Here is a 17,115-nt window from a genome sequence, read left to right on the forward strand (position 1 = left end):
GTGTTTTATTTAAACCCAGTGTTACCAAGAGATAGAAACACCACCCAACATGGACCATGCAACACAGAAAGCTGCAGCCACTACAATTGTAACGAACACTGTGAGTATTCAAGACACACTTCTGCTCTCAAACCCAGCCCGAAAGTGCGTTTGTGCAGAAGTTTCCAGTGCAAGTACACATATAATAACCGTCTGTAAAATCCAAAGGGCTCATGCTGGAATCCAAGCCCTTGGATCTCTGTGTTAAGGCACTACATTCCAGAGACATTTTCCTCCATGCTATTCCCAGCTGCCCACAGGACCTGCCGGGTTTCTAACCCAGGGCAGTGGGATTGCATTGCAGCAGACCCTGCAGCAGGCACCAGTCTTTGCTGCTGCCTGGACTTCAGAAGGTTAAGGGAATTTCAAGGGCTGTCACACATTACCCAGCGCCAGCGCTCGTTCCTCGGGGGCCTGGATGGGTCCCCCTTGGTGGCAGCACCTGCTCCCATCACCCGTGACCAGGTAGTGGTGCCRGCTCCAGCCGTCAATGCAGACCCGGTACCGTGTGCGACCACATCTCAGAGCTACCGGTGCCATCCCGCATCCCAGGAGGACGCGACCACGTCGGTGACCTGCCAGAAAAGGGCTCATTGCAAACGCAACCCCCAGGGCTCACACAGTCTGTCAGTAACGGGCACGTTCCTACCCCAACGGGATTTTAGTTGAAGTGCCCCGTATTGGTGCCCGTCGGCACTCCCTTTCGGCCCCTTCTCTAGGGGCTCAGTACCGAGACCGCACATCTAATGCTCTCATCCTTGACCAGCGTCCACATGATCCACATCTCCGTGGGGTTCAGYTTGTGCACGATCATCAGCTCTTTGTACAGGCACGGATCGAAAGGATTGAAAGGTCGCTGGATCCCAAAAGTCTTAAAGCCAGCGTGGTTCTTCGGGGTCACGGCCATCTTTGCCAGGCACATCCCCACAAAGACATCATCGATCGGGAAGAGCTCCGTGTCCTCGGCYGCGCTCCGGAGGCGGCGCACGGTCTCTCTCGACATCACGTAGCCGCCCCCTCCGGCATAGAGAGGATAGTAGGGCCCTCTGTACATGGACTCCGGAATAAAGTACTTGACCCTGGTGTTTCTGATGGGCTGGGCCTTGGCGATCACGTCTCCAACAAAGAGGTCCTGCCGCGGGTCCAGCTCCCGGAGGAACTCCACGATGTTGTAAGTGTTGACGAAGACGTCGTCATCGCCCTTGAGCACGAAGCGGGCGTGCGCGCAGTCCTCGGCGAACCAGCGCAGGAAGTGCAGCTCCTTGAGGGTCAGGTTGAAGAAGTTGTCCACGAAATCCCACTGCAGGAGGTCGCCGAACTCCTGGCTCTCGTAGGCGAGCAGCCGGTGCAGGGGGTGCGCCCGCACCCGGGCCTCCGAGCGCCCCAGCAGGAACACGAGCYGCACGCGCCTGCCGCCGATGGAGACCTCCTTGCCCCAGGTGTTCCTGATGGCCACCCGCCGGTCTATGTTGATGGGGGACGACTTGATGGCCAGCAGGAGGAAGGTGTCCCCGCTGCACCTGGAGGGCTTCAGCAGCGTGGGGAATTGGCGGCAGTGCCTGTACGTTAGGAAGAGCCGGTGGAGCTCGGGCAGGGCCAGCGAGGCGTTGGCGAGCGCGGGGTTCGGCAAACACGGGCCGGGCTCCGCGCGCCCCGCGCCCGGGGGCTGCGGCCGCAGCTTCGCGGCTCCCGCCGCCACGTCCGCGCCTCGCCTCGCCAGGAAGAAGCAGGTGAGGAGCGCGGCCGAGAGCGCCGAGAGCGCCAGCGCCCGCCGGGACATCGCGGCCCCGCGCGGCGGTCCGGGCCCTGCGCCGGGAGGGAAACACGAGGGGCTCCTTCACTGCCCGGCCGCAGCCSCGCTCGGAGCCCCGGGGCGCGGGAAGGGGAAAGGGAAGGGGAAGAGAGAAGGACCCCCAGAGCCGCCACCAGCACCTACCGGGAGCCGCCACGCGCCGCCGCCGCCCGAGCGCGCGCCGGGACCGGCACCGCCCCGGCACCGCCCCGCCCCGGGGCGGCACCGGCACCGCCCGCTGCATTGCGCCCTGTGCACCGAGACCCGCACCCTGAGCGCTGCATTGCGCCCTGTGCACCGAGACCCGCACCCTGCACGCTTGCACCCTGTGCAACAAGCCTCACACCTTGTGCGCTTGCATTGCACCCTGTGCTTGCATTGCACACTATGGACCAAGCCCTGCACCCTGTACACCAAAACCTGCACCCTGCGTACTGCATTGCACCCTGCGCTCCAAGCCCTGCACCCTACACACTTGCATTGCACCCTGCACGCTTGCATTGCTCCCTGTGCACCAAGCCCTGCAGCCTGTGCACCAAGCCCCGCACCCTGCACGCTTGCATTGCACCCTGTGCACTGTGCACCAACCCCCCTGCACTGCACAGCGTTCCCTGCCCCCTGCACACAGGGCCACACTCCGAGCGAGGCTCCCTGTGCGTGGGGCCAAGGGCGCCGTGCACCGAGCCCTGCACCCCATAGACCAGCCCTGCACCCCGTGCAGCAGCAGCAGCAGCTCTGCGGCCRTTGTGTCTCTCCCAGCGTCGGGGATGCAGCCGGCGGCTGCGCCTGTGCTGAGCCAGCAGCCTCCACATCCCGCGGGGTTTATTCCACCATCCTCATCACCCGCACTGTGCAACATTCCCCGCACTCGCCAGCTGCGGGGCTCCGGCCACCGCGGGCCAGCGCAGCAGCTGCATCTGGAAGTGGACGGTCAGCGGCACCGTCGGCTCCCTCGGGCTCTCCTCYGGCTCTGGAGCCTCTTTGGGTTTCCCTTTTCCTGCAGAAAGAASTAAACAGGTCGCAGTGTTTGCAGAATAAATCCCCCTAAAGCCAGCCCTGGGCAGGAGGACGAGCCCACCACATTAGCACTGACTGCCAGGCCCTGAGGGAAAATCTGTTGTAGCGTGACATTGGGTAAGAAAGCCCCAAAGTGTCTTAATCAGGAAATAAGGCTCGGTGCAATTTTGTGTTCTCCTTGTTGTGCACTTTCCCTGGTATTTCTAGCAGAAGCAGCAAGATGCAGAAAAACCATCTGGAAAAACAAGTGTGGGACTGACGTGGGGGCACTTCCCATGCCAACCCTCAATGCCTGGACAGAGCGTGAGCTCCGAGATTGCAGCTCCTTGCGGGACCGTGGGGTTTCCCTGGATCCTGATTGCCCCGAGAGGCCTCGTTATTTGTGGGTTTTTGCTGACGAGGGGATGCAAATGGGCTGCTGGCAGCAGCAGGGACCTTCCCCTTGCRAAGTGCCAAGTGGGGTAACGTGATGCCAAACGAAACACGAGTTCCTGCCTAATCCCCCTCGGTGCTTCCCTCGGCTGCGGAGGGGATGGCAGCCGCTCCGTGCAGCTGATCCCAGCGAGCCCGGCTGCTGCGCGGCTTCTCCAGCACCTCCGTGCGGATGGAGCGCCCGCTGCAGCCGAGCAGCTCCAGGGAGCAGGCACGGGGTTAGCGTGAGCACGCTTGGTGGCCGCAGCCTCTTCCCTTCACAGCTTCCTCCTGCTCTGCCCTTTCCCCTTCCAATGTGCTGGCACGGCTGTTTTTGCAGGCAAAAACCCCTTCTTGCTGGGCAAACAACGGGCACGAGGCTGGGGAGGTCTGTGCTGTGCGGGGAGCCCGCGGCACCCGATGGGGATGGGGACCTGGGGACATCTCCATGTACCCCCTGCAGACTGCAGGGTGCAGTGATGCCCTCTGCAAATAGGACACGGGCCGGGCAGGGATGAGGGTCTCTGGGTCTGCTGCCTCCAGCGCCCACCCGCACGAGCAGCTGGCAGGGACCCTGGGGACCCGCAGCCACCCCGTGTTCCCCGGCTCGCTGTGCCCGGCCACCCCCGGCCCTGGGTCACCTTTGGCAGACAGGGTGATCAGGCTGGCCACACTTTCTCTCCCCTCTTTCAGCCTTTTGCTTCTGTCCTTGCCTTTTTTCCTGTCCTGTGGAGAGAGGCATTCCCAGTGCTAGTTTGGGATTTAACTGGCAGGGGGTAAAAATGAGGCGTGTGACAGTGGTCACTGTCTGGGGTCTGTCCCCAGCATTTGAGGGACATCCAGGAACAGGAGCGCAGTGGAGAGGAGAAGGGGGAGAAGGGCAAAGAGGAGGAGGAGAAGGAGAAGGAGGGTCCCCGGCCCTGGCAGACCTGCCTCTCCGCTCGGTACCTTCTCCTCCGGGCTCGGTGGCTGCGGCGGCTCCTCGGCCGGCGGGATCCCGAGGTCACACACAGTTGCCACCAGGCCCTCAGTGGTCAGCAGGGCCTCCAGGTTCACCCTTGCAGTGCCCAGGGTTCTCCGAATGGGAGGGTCGCTGCGGAGCTCGCAGGGCTTCTCCTTCTTCTTCCTCCCGGATCTCTCCTGGAGCATCAGGATGGGGACGAGCCTCAGCAGAGCGTTACGGATGGGAGATTCCCAGCCCGAAGCCCTCATCCCCAGCTGGGGCAGTGCATGAACATGGGTCCCACCAGCACCCTACTGTGGTGCCGGGCTGCAGCCCACGACCTGCCTTCCCCTTCGGAACGGCGCCTTCATCCGCATCGAGAGGCCAGGAGAGCACCTGCGGGAGAGGCACAGGGCGCTGCCGGTGCAGGGACATGGGGACAGGGGACACAGGGACCTGGTCCGCGTGGCTACTTGCCCCAGCTCCTCGGTCCTGCGCCCACCTTCTCCTCCACCACGGAGAGGACGGTGCCGGCCTCCAGGAAGGCCTTCAGCCYCTCCAGGTCCATGGTCGAGTGCTCCCGCTCGTAGCCACAGTCCATGGGGTCTGCCCAGGGCTTCCCGGGGGTGGCGAACACCTCTGCTGCTCGGAGGCATGTGCGGATGCCGCAGCATCCTGTTGGAGCCGTAAAGCCACCCAGGCCACCGGAATAGCGGGATTGTTCCCAATTCCCCCTTACTGGCGCGTGGCTCAGGCTCCTCTGCAGTGCCAGGCTCCTGGTTTTCCTCAGCATTCCTACTGTTGGGATCGCACGTGGCTGCCGTGGGATGCTGAGGACTTGCAGGCGCCTGGAGCAGGGAGGGATCCCCGGTTTGCAGGGGCCCAGGGCTCCTCGTGCGCAGCCCCGGCCGCCGGGCCAAGCACAAACCTCGGTGCCRCCCGCGTCCTCGCCGGCCCCTCCGCCTGCAAACTCGTAGGTCACGTAGTAGCTGCAGGCGACGACGGGGAAGTCGGCGCCGGGAACGCGGGGCTCGGGCAGCCCGCGCAGCGCCCCGACGCTCACGGCCACRCGCGCCGCCCACGGCAGCAGCTCTGCGGGGCGGGCGCCGCGTCACCCACGGCCACCCGTGTCCCCAGGGCTGTGGCAGGGCCCGGCCGCATGGGGTCACCCACCCGCCGTGCAAGCGGCCCCGGGCGCTGGCAGGGACGCGGTCCCAGCCCGAGGTGCCACCGCGTCCTGCCTGCCCTAAGCGGGACTTKGCTCTGCTAGTCGCCCCGGGAGGGAAAACGGGCTATGGAGAAAACCCGCTGCACAATTCAGGGTGAAAAGGGAGGTTTTTAGGTGACAATGGCCAAGCCGGGCGCTTGACAGCGGATACCTGACTCCCAGCCCATCAGGAGCTGCAGCATCTCCGTGCGGATGTGGGGAGGGATGTGTTTGGGAAAACGCAAGGAAGAAGCCAACCCTGTATCCGGAGCGATCCCGGAGGATTCGGATCCCCCACCCCTGCTCCCGTCCGCGCCGGGCGCCGTCTCACCGGGCCGCGCGGCCAGCCCGTGGCAGCGGTGCTTCTCGTCGGGCCCGATGCGCACGTTGTCCAGCGCGCCGAGCGCGGGCAGGCTGTCCACCACGAGCGCGCGGTAGGCGGGCGGCAGCGCCAGCGGGTTGCCCTGCAGCACCAGCACGCGCAGCGCCCGCAGGCCGCCCAGCCGCCGCAGCAGCCCCGGCAGCTCCGTGAGCCCGTTGAAGCTCAGGTCGAGGGAAACCAGGTGCGGCCTGGACRAGAACAGGCAGCAGTCAGGGCAGGCTGGGGATGTCTAGAGAAAAGACACTGCAAGTCCCCATGTTGGCCACCCCGAGGCTTCCCATCCCACAGCTCCAGCATCCTTAGCCACCCTCCAGCAGGCCCTTTCCCAGGGAGGGATTAGGGAAGGGTGGAACCAAAAGGGGTTCCTCCCTGCGCYGTTGCTCTCTCCCACCCCATGGGCACAGATGGGGACACCCAAGTGCTGGGACACCCCAAGGGCAGGAGCAGGGGAGGCAGTGGAGACCACGCGGGGCTGGCGCGGAGCCACATCCCTTCCCAAGGGCTGCAGTCCCTTACCGGGGCGTCCCGGCCACCCCGGGAGCGGTTACCAGAAGCGCGGGGTGAGGAAGGCGCCGTGCGAGGCTCCGCGCAGGCGGTTGTGGCCCAGCCCCAGGTGCAGCAGGCGCGGGGGCGGCCGCGCGCACAGGCCCCGCAGGTCGCGCACGCCGTTGCCGCACAGCTCCAGCACCTGCGGCCGCGGGCGCCCGTCGTCCGGCGCCCCGCGCGCCCCGCGCCGCCCGCTCCCTCCCGCCTCACCGTCAGCGTGCGGGGCAGGTTGGCCGAGGCCACGGCGCGGATGCGGTTGGCGCTCAGCACCAGCTCCTCGAGGTGCTCGAAGCGCAGCAGGCCCTCGTCCACCTCGTCCACCTGCAGAGAGGCGGCTCCACGCGCTGCCCGTCGCCGCGGCACGAGGGCCGCGCCGCGGGATGAAGGCCGCCGCGCTCACCCCCTGGTCCACGAGGCGCAGGGTGCGGAAGAAGAGGAAGACGGAGCGGCCGCGCGCCAGCCGGGGCGCCCGCACGGCCAGCAGCCGCAGGCGCTGCTCCTCGGCGCTGCAGCCCGGCGGCAGCGCCCAGGGCGAGCGCGGCGCGCGCAGCAGCTCCGTCCGCTCCTCCCGGCTCTCCTCCGAGGGGCCGGGATCCCCGCGGGCGCCCGGTGCGGCGCACGGGAACTCGTGCAGCCCCAGGAGCCGCAGGTGCTCCTGGAAGGCGGCCGAGACRCTGCGCCCGCGCGGCGCCGCCATCCGGCCCTCTCCGGCGGGAATTCTCCGGACGGATTAGTCGCGTCGCCGTCGCTAGGAGACGGCGGGATGCGAACGCTGGCRGCGGCTCTTGTGGGGACACGTGGCCCTGACCCTGTCCCACCAGCTCAGGCAGCACCGGCAGGGTGCAGAGTGCCCACCGAGCACCGGGATGTGGGATACCAGGGAAATGCCRAGAAATCCCAAGATACCAATACCAAGAAATGCCAAGAAACCAGCATTTAAGGCAGTAAACGGGTCTCTCTCTGGTAATTAGTTACAAAAACAGCAGAGTTCCTATGTGTGCATCACCTTGCAGACCCTGCTACAGCCACCTCAGGCCATTGGAAAAGGGACTTCATAGCGAAAAGTCCCTTCCCCTACGCTTGGAAAAACAGGGTGAGCAGCAGGAGCCTGTTCCTGCCTCGAGTCACCTGCAGGTCTCCGGGCTCTGAGGTTGCTTTTTCCAGCGAGGGATGTTGAGGCGAGAGCGACAAACGCCAGCGCCGCGGCGCTTGCAGGGGGAAGGCTGAACCTCCGCTCGCAGCGGCTTTTACGGGACGGATGCCCATCTGCTCCCTTATCAGCTGTGCGGCTTATCGCGGCGGCAAGAGAGGATGTGCAGAGCTCGCACGCGCCGAGGCTGCGGCGGGGGAGCTGCTGCCCTTTGGAAAACGGGGATAACGGATATTCCCCGTGCTGGATATGGGGAATGTCCAGCGCCTTCCAGCTCGTGCACCTTTCCCTTTGCAATGCGTGGTGGGCACCTTGCTTGCACTGCAGGGACTTTCCTTGAGGACCCTGCACACAGGAGCACCCCTGTTACCCCAAAATAATAATAATATAAAAAGCCTTTGCCAGAACCGTGCTTTTGTTTTCTTGTTTCTCTCCCTTCGACTACAGAGCTGTTGCTAGATATCTTAGGTTAAGATAATTCATTCTGTTCCTTTGTATTATTTCACGGCTAAGATGGAGGTTGAACTCTTCTCCAAAATAACTACTGATAGGACAGGAGGAACTGGCCTCAAGTTGCACCAGGGATAGGTTAGATATTAGGAAAAACTTCTACATTGAAGCCTTGGAACAGGCTGTCCAGGGAAGTGGTGGAGTCACCATCCCTGGCACTGCTCAAGGAACATTTAGACGAGGYGCTTGGGGACACGGTGTAGCAGGCAGCGTGGTGAAGGGTTTACAGGTGGACTCGATGATCTTGAAGGTCTTTTCCAACCTTAACGATACTTTGATTCTACGGGTTGTGCGAGAAGAACGTCAACTCCTCCCAAAGCTGCGGAGTTAGCGGGTGGGAGGATGAGAGCAACACGGTACGGGGGAAGCATCATCCTACAGCGAGCCTTGGGAACCAGCTCCGTCCTGGAGAAGGTGAGCGAGTCCCACGGGCTGCCCGGGGCTGCCCATGGCCACTCACTCATCCAGACACACACTGGGCATACACCGAGCCTCTAGTTTCTCTTAGTTTCCTTTTTTTTTTTTTTTTTTTTAAACATGCATGGGAAATAGAAGGAACTGATTATTTTGGCACCAAAATGTTGTCCCTGGAAAGATTTCTGGTGACTTTGCACACAAAGAGCCTTGGCTCTATCGCTGCCTTCCAGGTTTTTCTCTTACCACAGAGCTAGGAAGGCCCCGTAAGCGCCTCCTTTCCTTTGCTTTTTGTTATAACACACAGGTAGTTCCRCACGTCTTGTTCTAATCTCAGCTTCTTACCCACAGGTCCTGGGAATGATTTTCCACCCTATTTYGCTGTGCATGAGAACATCCAGCCCCAGTCACTGGAAGCAGACGACGGCTTCACGCCAGTTACCAGGGAAGGTGGCAGCGATGGGTGGCGAGAGCCGGATCCTCTCCACGGGGTTATGCCAAAGGGTTGCACTGAGAAGACAAAGTTTTATAGAGATCCAGGGAATTAATGCRTGTGATGACCTTCCATACAAGCCACGTGCTGCCTTTGCCAGCCTGGCAAGTCCCGCAGGAGCAGGTTGCTGGCGTCGTGCTCCGCTCTGTGCTTGCTCTGGAGGCCCCAGCAGATCATCAAAGACAGAGAAAAAGAGACAAAGGCAAGAGCTGCATTTTGGGCATCCCAGTGACTCGGATGGGATTGCGGAGTCAAGGATCCGGAACTCCTAACCAAAGGGGTGACGGGACACCACGTCTGTCAGTCTGAAACCGTATTCTAGATCACAATCAGCGCATACGCACTTGAAATTCTGATGTAATCTTCCAAAAAGAAAAAAACCCCAAAGTATCATCTGCCCAAAAGAAAAAAAAAAAAGAAAGAAAAAAACCATGGGGGAAGTCATTGACGCAGGACTCCTCTGTACTTAAATACAGCCCGGCTCTCCACATCCACAGCGCTCCAGCCACCTGAACACCAGCATCCCTCGAGCTTGCGGCCACCACTGCTGCTCTCCAGCCCCACCATGAAGCTCCAGACAGGTGGGTAGGCCTTGCTGCACGCTTCCTAACTCTGCAGCTTAAAGCTTATCCATTCAGGAATTCTGCACATAGGAAAATCCAGGGAGTTCTGCAGAATTGATGGAGAGTCTTGATTATTGACTGTATTAATTGCATTCCTTTTGTTTCTCCCTCTTCCATTTCATTGCAGAAATCAATGGGTTTACACTCGTCCTCATCTGTTCACTGCTTCCCTTGGTGTCTTTGGCCCCAACTGTCACTACAGAAGGCAAAATTACTACAGGGCAGAGGCATTTTACCACCAGAATAAAGATCTTGGCATCGGTGCTGGAAATGCAGGCAACGGCCTTGTTTAAGAACTTTGTAAGTGTACCGTGTTGTGTCTGTAGTGCTGGGGAGAACTCCAATGCACTGATATAAAATACTAGTCCATTGGAAAGGAAATACTATAAAAGCTCACCCTCTTGTATTGTGGCAGGCTTGAAGCGGGCAGCTTTTTGGGTGAATTTAGCCAAATTCTTGGAAAAATGAGGACAGTTGCCTTGATTTTGGTTGGATTCAGCACTAGGGTAGTCAGAAGAAACTCTGCTCAGTCCCTTGGGAGGATGCTCTACGCAGCAGTGCAGTTGTCTCGAGTTATACATGAAGGGCTGGCACGTATTATCAGAGCTAAAATCTCCAATCTGGTACCAAACAATTAATAAGCCTATGTTCTCCTTCCTTCATTTAGCCATCTTCATCCACATGCTGCTTTCAAAAATCAGAGGCAAATCAGGCTTTTCTCTTCCTTCCTTCTCTCTGCCAAGCACGCACRTTGAACCTCAGGCCAACCTCAGTTCTTTAAGAGCACACTGATAACACATCAGTGGAAAAGATTTCCCTTGAATTCATTGTTGAAATTAAAAACAGTTCTGCTGAAATTGTCAAAAATAGCTTCAGGTCAAGGCAGATCTCTTCCATGAGTAAATTTTACCCATATGGTAAAAAGAAGAAAAAAACTCAGTAAAGCTGAAAGCGATGCCAAACAGGCTCTCAAGACCGAAAGTGCTGATCAAAGTTACAGATAGATAGCGTGATACCTGCTTAATAAGAGGAGCATAGGTGTTAACATCAGTATTTAACAAGAAAAGGATATACACCAAACTTGAAAAATAGTGTGTGCTTTCCTAGATCCTCTCCTAGGAAGAGACCAGCAAGAGCGATGCAAATCCAAAGAGATTAACACAGCTCGTGTCTCCTCTCGCTCCCTGCAGAGCACGTGCAGCTCTTTAACAGAGCAAACCAGGTGCTGGCTGATGGCAAACTCCCCAGCCAGAGAAATGGYCCAGGCGATACCCGACTGCCCGGCCTTCGAACCCAACTGCTGCGCCTTCCACGTTTTCTTCAACGCTTTGAAAGCCCTCAGAGATGACATGGAGGAGATCTGCGACGGGATCATCACTCAGGCCGTGAACGCCACCCTGAACCAGCTGGAGGTGACTCTCAACGAGGGRGCCAAGGTCTACACCTGCCGGAGCGAGGACCTTCCCCAGGTGGCCCTCCATCAGAGGAAGATGAGAACAGCGGAGAAGAAGACCTACATCTGGTGGCTTTTGCACAAATACGACCAATTTACGCGAAACACAACAAAACTCTACTCTCTTTCAAGTAATATGTCAGGGTGAAAAAATAACTTTGAGATAAAATAGCTTTGGCTAAATGTGACCTACCAGTATTTATGTGATCTCTTTGAAGCAAGAAGCAATGTTGATGATGTACTTACTATTCTATACAACCTAACTATATGATTTAGTTTAATTTAATATTTAAAACATGAATGTCTTAAGTTATTGATTATATTTATTATAAACTATTTATATTCTTATTTGTAACAGGGTATAAAAGGATAAACTAAAGTAAGTCAGGCTGCTTTAAGTAAATGGTCATGATATAAATAAGTAAACAGGAAATCATGATTTCAGCAATTTGAACCTTATTTATATTTGCATCTTGTGGTCATTTTCTCTTTTTGCTAGCAAGTCTACTTTTTATTTATGAATTTATAAATCTATTTAAGCACCTATATAATTTACATATATTTATTCAGAATTTTATGTTTTATTTTTTTATGAGGGATGAATGCTATATTTCCTATTTAGTAAGTGAAAGTTTTTACTCATATTTTCTGCATCTTTGAAAAAAACCTGAGATCTAATTAAAATGACATGAAATAAATATTGGTGGATTGTCTTTACTCTGTTTCACTAAGGCACAGGCACCAGACCRAAAATGTTCATTAATGCTCCTGGAGGTGGTAACTTAGCATAGACATTCAAATCTTTCCTGCTTGTGCCATGCTACTGTGCCTTGAATCCAAAGAACCCTTCAGCCCTCAGTGAGCTTCGTGTGGCCGTGGTGAGCAGAGTTCAAAGGTGGTTTTCTGGGAGGGTTTTGCCCATGATCTCCTCTTAATCAGACAGCCACCTAYCAGTCCTGAAACCAATGCAAGCAGCACAAACATCCTGGCAGATGGGGCACCCTCACAGATTACTCCATTTTCCTGGGTCTAATAATTTTACCTGGTGGTATCCAAACATGAACTGTCCAAGGCTTTAGGTTAGGGTCACTTATCAGATGACTGAGCTTGGAGTAAACAGGAAGGAGAACACTTGAGAGTCAAGGCTCGCTGTACTGCAGGTGTGTCTGTGGTTTTCTTCTCAAGAGGTTCAGAGGACCTCTGAATCCTGGTCTGTGGCAGAGAGCTCAAAGCTGAAGCCCAGGGAAGCTCCAAGGACGACGTGAGCATCGCAAGAGGGTAAAGGTTCATTCAAGGCACTCCTAGAAGGTTAGAACYGCCGGGATTCAGTGTGAGCACTGCAAATCTGTACCCTTCCTGGCAYAGGAAATTCAGGGCCCAAATCCCCCTCTCAGCCTTGGCAAGCCACAGGTTAGGGGGATACACTTGCCCCGCGTCACATCTCTGCTGTGATGAGTTGGTCATACATGAAGTTTCCTTGACAAGGAGTTTATCCTGACTGAACATGAAGCCATTGGCTTCAAAGCCTTCCAGGACGAGGAGGAGGAACGAGCAGTGGAGATGGGGGAGTCACGGATGAACATGGCATCAAAAGGGCATCGGAAGGGAAGGCGGTGGCGAGGGGAGAGGATGGGCCCTAACCTTTTGCGAGCTTGTTTCCATTTCGCATTGCTCAGGTCTGGGCTTGTGGCTCATGCACCTTGTTCCGAGACAGGAACCTGTTAAACATCTCTCCGGGTGATAACAGGGCCCTCTTATGCCGTGAACTTCTCTGTTACCCAAGTACTCACCCGTTGCACACCTCCTGCTGAGCAGCACACTCAGGGGGAAGTCCTCTCTGATGACAGCAGCTCTAGGAGTTCTTGAAAGTCAATACAGGTGAGAAGGAAAGCAAACAAACAAAAACTGGTGAACAATCTTTGTTATTCCTTTTGCAACGGATTCTGCTACTGCTGGGAGAAAGCAACCTCTGCCAGGGCCAGGTTACAATACAGTTTTGAAAAATCTTATGGAATGTCAGTATATTTTATAAAGAGAGACTTGGACTACTGGTCTGTTGATGTGCCAATTACCTTATGTCACTTATTTAATTTTGGATAATTTGCAAAGAGCAAACATAGGTCCACTCCTGCATTGCTCAAGGATTAGCAGCAGCAGCCCCAGGAATAAAGCATTTAACTTACTCTTTTGGCACATCAGCTACAGTCATGCCAGGCCCGCTGAAATCACCACAAAAATCAGTTGTAAAGCAACAGTGCTCTCCACCACAGCTTCCTCCCAGCAGATTCGATAGTATCGCTACAGTAACACAGACCTTTTTATGTTTTGCTGAGAGTGATGTCAGGCTAAAGGTTGCTTTATAGCTGTTAAGATAACACTCAGCAACTTCTCCTACCAGATGCTCTTTGTGACCAAGATAAAATTATTAAAAAAAAAAGTCAAAAGAGTAAGAAAAATGCTCTACCTTCTCCTACAACCACAGATCTGACTCATTAGAAATTCTCCTAAGCTATATTAAGTCAAAGCCACTACTGGCAAGTGCGAGATTAATCAGCATCAATCCTCGGCTACTGATCTTGAAGCAGAAATCTCACTCACTCATTTAGGACCTTTCACTCTAACTAGAGCCTTGGCCACCCAAGTTGGCTCCCACTGGACACTAGGAAAACCCACATGGCAATGAGGTGTCAAACYTCAAAACAACTTCTTCAGCCAAAAAGCTGACTGAAGCAGCTCAATGTCTAACCCAGGATTCCATCAGGTTCCAGGAAAGGCTAAACACAAGAATCCCAAAGGGTGACTGCAGCATTGCTGTCACCTTCCAGAGCTGCACAAGGGCTGGGAGGTGCTGGTCCTGGTGGCACATTTGGAAGAGTTCTACTCACCATTTTCCCAACTTCAAGACAAGCTGCGGTTTGAAAATAAAGACATTACAGCCAGGTTCTTCAAAAAAATAACCTTTATTGTTTTGGTTGTAAATATAAAAAAAAATGCATTGCACAATTTAATAGACCTACTTGAAAAGTGCTACATATCAACAGCACAACAGAAGTTGTGTCATGCAACAAAACAGGAAACCTAGGCAAAGCAAGAGCACAACCTGAAGTCCTCATACCTCCAAGTCTTCTTTACAACAAAAATCAATTCCATTCACTTAAAATACATTTAAATACATAGTTAGAAGAAAGAATGGGGCAATTTGTTGACTGTCTTGTTAATTAAGAGGGTTACTCCTAATATTGATTTCTTTTGTCTCAAAAGCATACCCAAGTTTGGAAAATTCAAATATAAGAGCAGTTCATATAATGCCTACGTTCTATTATATATCTAGGGTGTGTGTTTGTAACTGAATCAAGTTTTACAGATCAATCTACAACTCTGTACTACTGCTCCTGCTCTAACACAGCAAAAGAGCATGAAATCCATCCAAAAATGAAACAAAAGAAAACTTGAGGCTTTTAATTAATGTTGTGGGAACTGTGATGGGATCTCATACAGTAAAACCCTCAAAAGACAAATAATCTCCTCTAAAATCAAAATGTACAAATTGAGGAAGAATGACAGGACAACTCCCGCTGTCTCACCTAATCAAAAGACCTCCTGCAAGTCATCAACAGTGGGTCCAGGATTCTCTAGCACTGGCATGATTGAATCCCTGAAGCACCTAACCCAGGGACAATTAACCTTAGCATTTTGTATGTTGTTCATCTGATGAAGGTGCTCAGGAACAAAAAGAATGGAGAGAGAAAAGAAAAAATCAAGGTTACAGAAAATTCATCTTATTTTGAGCAGTACCTTCTGGTTGACAACATCAAGAAACATCATTAACTCCAGAAACACACATAAAAAGAAATTGCTTCCAAATAATTTGGACTATCAAAGCATTGTGTTACCGGTTTTGCAGCTTCCCTCTCCTTAGTCTGTCTTTGGGGAGGTCTGGGCTTTAAAAAGAAACAAAACTAAGCTTACCTGCCCCTCTCATCTCTACCATGTGTGCACACACACACGCACACATAGAGGAATGTAAAAGAACCTGAGCATACAAAACAAAATGATTGACTCTTTAGATAAGAAGCTACCTTCTAATGCACTCTGATAACACTTTGTCTTTCCAAGACATCCAGATTTAGCACTTGCATTTTGACCAAGGAGCTATCAAATAACTTCTGGTATGACAGCACATGTGTGGACATTTTTACAATCTCAGTTTTTAAGAACCACAGCAATGCCACGCAGATAAAATACACTCTCAAAACCCAGGGAAGCCCCACTGTGTCATTTCACTGAATTTTCCACATATCATCATATTAGGGGAAGGAACGTGTGACTCAAGACACACCGAATGTGCACAGGACCCCAGGTGTAAGGCACAGATGGAAAGGTTCTGACGAGTCTCCTTTCAAGGAAAGTTTCCTTAAGGGTCTGGCAAAGCCAAAGAACTTGCCAATAGCGTCAAGCAGAATAAACTAGGAAGCCTTTGGTTYTCTGCAGAAATCACGCTGTCAAGATAAGGCCTGGACTTGTCTCCATCCCTTCTGTCTATTTAATTCCTTCAATTTTTGCTTGCTTCTGGATTCAGTTTTTCACCCTGTTTCTCCTGTTAAGAGGGACCACAGTCTAAGATAACTGCAACAGATAACGCACAAGTTCTTTACAACCGGGGAAGTGAGGTACATCTACAGTAGAATATGAAAACTCAAAGCTAGAAAGAACCACTAGACAATCTCAAATTGACCTTGTGCATATCACAGGCCATAAAATTTGATTCAGCCACTCCTTTATCAAGCCAAGTGAACGAGATTTGATTGAATATGACTTCAATTATATGAGGTTTTTTTTTTTTTTTTTTTTTTTTTTTAATAATCGAACACCAATCCAAAGGAGACAGATGTGCAGCACCTTTAATTCTCCCTAGAGGCACAGTGTGTTGTGTGTTTTGTTTGCATAAGCTTCCTTTGGTGAGACAGAGAATTAAATCAGTGGTATGAAGGTTTTTTTTTTTTTTTTTTAAATAAACATATTATTTATACTCCTCAATAGACAAGGAAGAAATAGACTAAGGAGTCCAAATACACAACAAAGCATAAATCATGACAAGCATTAATACATATGTGGTCAATTTCTTTCCATGCCAATTATAATCCTCAGTACTTCCACAGTGCAGAGGTGACATACAGTGCACCTTCTCCTCTAGTGTCCCCTATTGAGGTGAAATCTCCCCAGTCTCTCACCTTGACCGGTGAGAGAAAATAATTCTGATTTGCAAAAGGATGGCAAAAGCACACTGAATCACTGCTTCAAAGAGATCAGATAATTTCTGGGAAATGCCCTACATGTAAGTACCTTTTTACTTTACCTTCCTTCCCCTCCTACACTTTCTTTCCTTGTAGCCTAAATAAGCAATCTTTTATTTTTTTTTCCTAAAAGGCTACAAATCCTCACAGTAAAKATGTGCCATGAGCTCATTTCCCTACCACAAGTTAGTAAAGTAAGCACTTTCCTTCCAATTGGAACTAGCTCATTGTGAAACAAGCACAATGATTTCTTTTTCCGGATCAAAACTGTTAACAAGCAAAATTTTAAGCAGCTCTACCCCTTCCCACTCCTCTAAGGTCCCTTTCAACTTCCAATGCATTCAGTGAGATCCGAGATGCTGGGATTTAAGCTTAGAAGCCAGCAGACTTCCCTGGGTTTTGGAGGATGCCTGTAGTGCACTTGGCTTGTGAGGAAACATTTAGATCACTTTTCATAAATGCTGGTGCAACCTCAGCTGCCACGTAGTGACTCCTGGTTAAGAGCATGGCAAGAACCAGGCACAATTCCTACATGCTAAGCAGGAGGCTGCACTGCACAGAGAACGCGTTCATCACAGACATACAGCAGAAACACGGGTGGATCTGTTCCTGAACAATTTGCCCACTGGTTTCTTTCTATAAAACCAGACACATATTTTTAACACGCAAGTATGCATGTAGATATTTATGCATCTCAGAGAGATAGCCCAGTAGAGAATAATTCGAGGGACACTGCCCAGATAATCACAGTGCTAAAAGGCTTCACTAGAATCAAGTTCAAGATCAGTGATAAGAATGTGAGAATTAAAGCACTGATACCAAAAAAAAAAAAAAGCACCTT

General features: G+C 53.2%; 2 protein-coding genes across 2 annotated transcripts; both read right to left on the bottom strand.

The window, feature by feature from the left end:
* Window positions 1-37: 37 nt before the first annotated feature.
* B3GNT4 (UDP-GlcNAc:betaGal beta-1,3-N-acetylglucosaminyltransferase 4) lies at window positions 38-1,708 on the bottom strand (the record flags this gene model as incomplete). Its single annotated transcript, XM_026041805.1, has 1 exon — window positions 38-1,708. A coding segment is annotated over one exon (954 nt), but the record flags the coding sequence as incomplete, so codon positions are not given.
* Window positions 1,709-2,670: 962 nt separating this feature from the next.
* On the bottom strand, window positions 2,671-7,034 carry LRRC43 (leucine rich repeat containing 43). Its single transcript, XM_026041795.1, has 9 exons — window positions 6,738-7,034; window positions 6,548-6,658; window positions 6,340-6,479; window positions 5,741-5,979; window positions 4,705-5,294; window positions 4,518-4,598; window positions 4,208-4,399; window positions 3,901-3,985; window positions 2,671-2,828 (listed from the first exon to the last, which is right to left on the bottom strand). The coding sequence occupies exons 1-9, from the start codon at window positions 7,032-7,034 to the stop codon at window positions 2,671-2,673; spliced, it is 1,893 nt and encodes a 630-aa protein (XP_025897580.1).
* Window positions 7,035-17,115: the final 10,081 nt, after the last annotated feature.

This window comes from Nothoprocta perdicaria, unplaced genomic scaffold, assembly GCF_003342845.1.
Source record: "Nothoprocta perdicaria isolate Ctin4 unplaced genomic scaffold, notPer1 scaffold_294, whole genome shotgun sequence".
NCBI classification, from domain to species: domain Eukaryota; kingdom Metazoa; phylum Chordata; class Aves; order Tinamiformes; family Tinamidae; genus Nothoprocta; species Nothoprocta perdicaria.